A 7274-nucleotide genomic window follows, 5' to 3' on the forward strand; every position below is an offset into this window, starting at 1 on the left:
TCTTTTTGTCATAGGATGGCCTTAGCTCTGTGTCTGCAGGCACTGTGCAGCCTGGGGGGCTGGCTTTCGCTCTACGTTTCTTTCTGTCGCCTGAATAAGCACCGAAGCTATGAGTGGAACTGCCGGCTGGTTACGTTCGCCCACGGAATCCTCTCAATAGGGCTCTCAGCTTATATTGGCTTCATTGACGGCCCTTGGCCTTTTACCCACCCAGGTATGTGGGAGACATTAGAGAATTTTCCCTTAGGAATTTATGATTTGGAGGCAGTCCTAGAAGGATGGGAGTTTTCCACAGAATTTGTATAATGCTGAAGAATATTGAAGAATAATTACTATTATAATGTGCTTTGGGAGTCTTCATTCATCTTGTTAATTCTGATAGTATGCATCACCTTTTGTTCTACTTTTCATAACTCTATTTTTTAAAACACTTTTAATTGCTTTTTACAATTTAATTGATCAAAATGTATAAATTATAAAAGCAATATCAACATTTTCTACCACCACCCCCAGACAGACAGACAATAATGGACTGTATAATACAAACTTTTTGGTAACCTGCAACTTTTACTTGATTGTATATTCAAAGGACATCATCTTTCCACGTCTATGTATATAGATCTTCCTTATCCTTGTCAGTTATTATATAATATTGTGTTGTATGCATTTGCTATCCTTTATTTAACCAATGCCTCATTATTTGGGGTAGCTGCATTAATTTTTAAGCTGCCAGATGTGTTCCTAAATGTTCCTTATAATACAAAACCTGTCTCCCCTTGAATTAGTTTGCTGGGTCGCTTAAATGACAAAGATTGATTTTCTTGCAATTCTGGAGGCTAGAAGTCCAGGATCAAGTTGGCACGTTTGATTTCTTCTAAGGCTTCCCCTCCTTTGTGTGCAGACAGCTGCCTTCTTGCTGTCTCACATGGTCTTTTGTGACTAGTGTCCTCATTTCACAAGAACACCACCCTAATGACTCTATTTTAATTACCTCTTCAAAGGTCCTATCTCCAAATATAGTCATATTTTGAGGTACTGGGGTTCAGCCCTTCAACATATGAATTTTGTGGGGATGTAGTTCAATCTGTACATTCCCTAGAATATGATTTTTTAAAAAATTCCTTAGATTCTTTTTCTCATTTCTTTATATTCCCATATTGAGTTTCTGAATTTCCTCCTCAAACTATCAAACTGATAGGAAGCAATGCTTAAGCTTTATGTTTTACATGAAGGTTGTTAATGGATTCAAACATGTCAGGTCCTTGCACCCTATGTTCTTGCATATGGGAACATACTAACTTTGGGGGTTCTCTCCAGAGTCCACTTTCAAAACAAGTTAGGGCCACCAATGTCCAATAATCTAACCCATTAAGCTAAGAAATTAATGTGACATTTAGGACAGAGTAACATTTCCATTATGGTTTATTATAGGAAATTGAATATTGTCCCTTTGCTATATAGTAGGATCTTGTTCTTTGTCCATTCCCATATATGATAGTTTGCATTTGTTAGTGGGATAGAATAACTGAATCTGGAAGCAGACTTTTAGCTAGTTAAAAAAAAAAGGAAGAAAGAGACTGTGTAGTATTTTAATGGAAAGAACAAAATAACTCAATTTTATGCTGCTACACAGAGGACGCTGGATCATTGCTGGTGTTCGAATCACTCACTGAGATCTGATGCATCAGAACAGTATGTCCTGGGGCCTGTAACATTGGTTTGATAGAGACCAGAGTTTTAGATTTTAGTCTTTTTTTTTTTGGTTGCCTCTAAAAAGCATGTGCCTGCCATTGCTTTTGTTTTCAGTGATTCCAAAAGGTTTGAGAAAGAGCAACACAGGATCCCTGTGTAAGCCAGCACAATTCCTAGCCACTCAATTTGCTTCTGTCTTGGTTTATTTCAGGCTCACCCAATACACCTCTCCAAGTGCACGTTCTGTGTCTCACCCTGGGCTACTTCATCTTCGACTTGGGCTGGTGCATCTACTTCCGGTCTGAGGGGCCTCTGATGCTGGCTCACCACACACTGAGTATTTTGGGCATCATCGTGGCCCTGGTGCTTGGAGAGTCGGGCACAGAGGTCAATGCGGTCCTCTTCGGAAGCGAGATTACCAACCCCCTGCTACAGATGCGCTGGTTTCTTCGTGAAACAGGCCGTTACCATAGTTTCACTGGAGACGTGGTGGACTTCCTCTTTGTGGCCCTGTTTACTGGAGTGAGGATTGGTGTAGGAGCTTGCCTCCTCTTCTGTGAAATGGTCTCACCCGTGCCCAAGTGGTTTGTGAAGGTCGGGGGAGTGGCAATGTATGTGGTGTCTTGGTGTTTCATGTTTAGCATCTGGCGCTTTGCATGGAGGAAAAGCATCAAGAAGTACCACACCTGGAGAAGCAGGTGGAGTGAGGAGCGGCAGCTCAGACTTAATGGACATCTCAAGACACACTAGCCAAGGCTTGCTCTGGACAATGGATTAGGTTCAGTCAGCCACGGGAACCAGGTTGGATATATGGCTGCTACGGAATCATGCTTCTTACGAACTTAGATCACAACAAAGGGCTAAATTTACTGATTGGTTTGAAAGCCAGTCTTGGAGCAGAACGCATTCCAGTATTAAAACGCTGACTTCTGCAGCGGCCCAGCTGTGGAAAGTGCAACTACCAGCAGTAGTTGCGAGCAAGTCAGAGCTGTGAGATGAGTGTGCTGCATTCCTTGTAGGTTGTGGTGACCCTGGCTCTTCTGTCCCTGGGAGGCTTGATGACCAGACAGCTTAGAAAGGAACTCAAAAAACATTAGTGCAGTTTCTTCTGTATTCCTTTGAATAAACAAGTGTTTCTTCCTGGTTTCTGTGTAGCAGCTTAAAGAAATGCACCCCATTTACTATAAAGTGAGGGACTTTCAGGAAGTAACTGGGATCAGGAAATTGAGAGCAGGATGGGGGGTGAAAACATGGCAGTGGTGGGGGGCTACTTCCTGAGCCTCCCTATACCATATACTTGGTATATACCATATAGGGCTCCCTGTACTTGGGGGTCCCCAAGTACATACCTTTAGGCATGATGCTTCACTAGGAAGACTCACGGGACACAGCACTTTGTTTTACTTAGAGCTTTGATTTATTACAGCAAAAGGATACAATGAAAACTCAGCAAAAGGAAAAGGCACCCGGAGCAGAGTACAGGAGAAACCAGCCCAAGCTTCGAGAGCCCTCTCCCAGTGGGATCATGCAGGATGTGCTAATTCCTCTAGCAATGATCTGTTCAAAGTATGTATGAAATGTCTAGAAGAAAGCTGGTTAGAGACTCGGTATCCAAGGTTTCAGATGGGGGCTGGTGCCATAGGCAGTCTTTCCATGGTGCGAGAAAGTCCGCCTTTTCCTGACTCCCAGAGGGAAAGGAGGTTTTCGTCATGAACCACATTGTTTGTGCAGTTTAGAGTCAGTGAGCCAGTCTCATCAGTTCATGTGGGAACCTTCCTGACGAAATCTTAAGTCCCCGGATGCTGGCCAAGGGCCAACCTTGCAGACAGCCCTTTCCAGGCCTGCTCTATTAACTCCTTTCTGCACAAAAACCATAGAGCTAGAGCTTTGGATGAGAGATGAATGAGGTGTGGGCAGATTTACCGAGTCCTGTTGTACGGGTTCTGCCCTACCAGGAAAACTATGCCAGTTCTCAGGGCTTTTGTGCATTAATCTCCTAGGCATGAGAGGTTGTGACTGAATTCCATAGGGATTTACCATGTAGATTCCACTGGGCTTGAGATGCCAGTTCAGGTTTCAGCTCTGCTATACATACTACAAACCAGAACCAAAGACCAAATGTCCTGGCCTCAGGGTGATGAGACTGGTTTTTTTTTTTTCCATTTCAGATACATTCCCTGTTCATCTTGTTACTACTTTTTCTCTGGAAAAGGTGCCACTCTCTCTGGACAGTATATTATGCAAAAGCCAATGTTAGGAGGAAAAAAATATTTCTTAGTCAATAGTCTCTCATCTTACCTAGGAAAAGCAAGAACACAAGTGTAGTAAAAGGGCTTAGTAAAGTAAAGTCGCTCAGTCGTGTCCGACTCTTTGCGACCCCATGGACTGTAGCCTACCAGGCTCCTCCCTCCATGGGATTCTCCAGGCAAGAGTACTGGAGTGGGTTGCCATTTCCTTCTCCAAGTAAAAGGGCTTAGGAAGTGAGAATTCTTAGGTTCTTTGAACTAATTTGACTACTCACCTGCCAGATCCTTTGGGCAGGTCAGTTGTTTACTCTTTGCCTCTGTTTGAACCCTACTGTCAATAAACAAAATACTCCACTGCATATTTCATAGAGACATTAGGTGGCTTTTCATTAATGAAGGTCTTTAATGTAGGGTTTTTACGGGAAAAAAGGGAAGTTTTATTTATTTGTTTGTTTATTTATTTAGTCAATTGTGTTGTTGAGACCGCATAGTGGCGACCACGTAGCTCAGCTGATGAGCAAGAGTCTGGGGCTGTTGAAGTCAGGGCTGGAGGTCGGGAGGAAGTGTCAGCCCATTCGATGGGCACTCGTAATCCTAGCCTAATGAGTGGTTCTTGAAAATGGACATCATTGTCCAGGCATGAGTGGTTGGAACAGCATGAAGTCATCATTGCTCTGGGAAAAGACAGCTTTAAAGGCATGTTAACTATGGGTCTTTTAAAATGACTGTCATTTGGTTAAGGAGATTTGCTGGACATGAGAATAATCTGACAGTAGCATCCCCAACTCCTTTTTTTCTATGACCCACATCCCTGAAATGCTGGTTAGCTTCTTTCCAATAAGATTGTGGTCAAAGTAGGATGCTAGGGAATGCTGATTTTAGCAAAAGCCTAGTTAAAAAAGCATGGCTTGGCACCAAAAAAAAAAAAGGAAGAAAAAAGCCGTCTCTTGAATTTTGGCACAGTGCAACCTGTCCCATACCAGAAGAATGAATAGACTTAATCTGGTACCAATTCTTTTCTCCTTACGCCTCAGAAATGAAGGGATTGTAGACCTTGCTCTTTTAGGGGAATGTACTTAGATTTCTTGAATTTCAAGAAACCTAACTAATGATAAGAGGAGGAGAATCCCTCATATCAGCTTTTTCTTGATATTGTAGCTGATAACTCTGAAGGCAACTTGCTGAGACAAAACTGTGAAATGAAGGTGACTCAGCAGTTAAGATGCTGAGTTTGTCCATGACAGGTACTGAAGGGCTAATTAACATGTGGTATGGTCAGACACATGAAGTACTCATTTGCATTCAGATTACTATGTAATAATTATTAACACTGCTCAAGAAGAATTTATATTTCAATAAGATTTATACTAAATTTTATAAAAATAAACAACTTTTTATCAACCCAGGGTCTGCTTTATGTCTTTCTTGTGGTTCTGCCAAAGCTTTTTTTTAAAAAAGGCTTTGGCCGGCAGAAAGGTTGAACCATATTTATACTTACCGGTAAAATACTTCTTGGCCGCTCTTATCCACCATTCTTAATAGTGTTTATTTTTTGAGGCAACAATCTACATACAGAAAGCAGTTTGCCAAAAGGAGGAGGAAGAACTTAATTTCTTATTTTGCCACCTGTTTTAGTTGTTGTTCAGTCACTCAGTCGTGTCTGACTCTTTGCAACCCCATGAACTGCAGCATGCTAGGCTTCCTTGTCCTTTACCATCTCCTGGAGCTTGTTCAAACTCATGTCCATTGAGTCAGTGATGCCATCCAACCATCTCGTCCTCTATTGTCTCCTTCTCCTCCTACCTTCAATCTTCAAAAGCATCAGAATCTTTTCCAATGAGTCAGTTCTTCGAAGCAGGGGCCCAAAGTATCAGAGCTTCAGTTTCAGCATCAGTCCTTCCAGTGAATATTCAGAATTGATTTCCTTTATGATTGACTGGTTTGACCTCCTTGCAGTCCAAGGGACTCTCAAGAATCTTCTTGGACACCACAGTTCAAAAGCATCAAATCTTTGGTGCTCAGCCTTCTTTATGTTTGGCCTATTTGAGTAGTTGCCTTGAAAATGATGATGTCCAGTTGGGTCCATGAAGACAGGGCCTTCTGCTTTCTTCAGACTCTGCTTCCAAAGACTGGAACAGTGTTAGACACACAGTAGGTGCTCATTGTGTGCTTGGTCATGTCCAACTCTTTGCAGCCCCAGGGACTGTAGGCCACCAGGCTCCTCTGTCCACTGGATTACCTAGCTAAGAATACTGGAGTGCCATTTCCTCCTCTAGGGGGATCTTCCCAACCCAGGGATCAAACCCAAGTTTCTTACATCCCCTGCATTGGCAGGCGGTACTTTACCACTAGAGCCACTTGGGAAGCCAGGTGCTTAATAAGCAGCTTGAAAGAATGGATGAGGGCCTGGATAACCCCCCATTGGAAAACCTCAAAGAGCATGCACAGTGGATAGGTGTCATCGATGTCATTTTTCTAGGTAAAGGACTAATGTCCCTGTGGAGTGTGTTCTGCCTAAATTGGTGTAACTATTGTGAAGGTATTCTATATACAGACTCCAGAACAGCCTAGAGCTACCAACAGCTGTAAAGAGGCTTTCTGGCCTTTTTTTTTTTTTTTTTACCATGAGAGCTTTGTGCGTGAATATAGAGATTTTCATTATGGAAAAAAAAAAAAAAAGAGCCCTGGAGTGAATAATCACTGGCTTAATTAAATCCTTTGCTTACCATCTTCCGAAGCTTTCCCACAGCAAATGGCCTCTTTGCTCACAGCTAGAACTTTGGGTCTGTTTAAGTTTGGAAAGATCTTGAAAGCAGCCTGCCAAGAGGTTTTGTATGCAAGGAAGAGAAGGTGAATTAGGAAACTTTCCCAGTTTGTGTTATTCCTGAAGCTCGTGGAGTGAGGCTTTCTTGAAGGGAAGAAGGAAACTCATTTTCAAAATGCATGATTTGATGAGTCATTGGGTCCAATTAATTTGATACCTACGCTGTGAAATTGTTGGAATAGGGCAAAAAAAGATATTTAGCACGTCTAAAAGTTTGCAGATAAGGTTTGAATTTTGGTCATTGTATACAGACTGATGAAGCTCTTTCCAGTTATCTATGGAAAATGCGCAGTTTAATGAAGAGTTTTCAGGACAGAATTATCATGCTAGGGTACACCAGCAGGTGGCAATGTGTCCTGGTCTGATCATTAGGAAAGTGGCTTGGAACCCTATTCTGCTTCTATTCTTTCCCAAAATAAACATTACAAAATTAGTTGGCTGTGCCCTGGACTTTAAAAAAAAAAAAAAGTCGAGCAATAAAGAGTCATCTTTGGCCTCTGTTTATCTTTGTC

The 7274-nt window shown here is 42.1% G+C and overlaps 1 protein-coding gene across 1 annotated transcript; it reads left to right on the forward strand.

The window, feature by feature from the left end:
* Positions 1-2752, forward strand: TLCD5 (TLC domain containing 5). The gene is made up of 2 exons (XM_052653191.1): positions 1-214; positions 1904-2752. The coding sequence occupies exons 1-2, from the start codon at positions 16-18 to the stop codon at positions 2440-2442; spliced, it is 738 nt and encodes a 245-aa protein (XP_052509151.1). The 5' UTR covers positions 1-15; the 3' UTR covers positions 2443-2752.
* Positions 2753-7274: the final 4522 nt, after the last annotated feature.

The sequence above is a fragment of the Budorcas taxicolor genome, chromosome 15 (genome assembly GCF_023091745.1).
Source record: "Budorcas taxicolor isolate Tak-1 chromosome 15, Takin1.1, whole genome shotgun sequence".
In the NCBI taxonomy this organism is placed as follows: Eukaryota; Metazoa; Chordata; class Mammalia; order Artiodactyla; family Bovidae; genus Budorcas; species Budorcas taxicolor.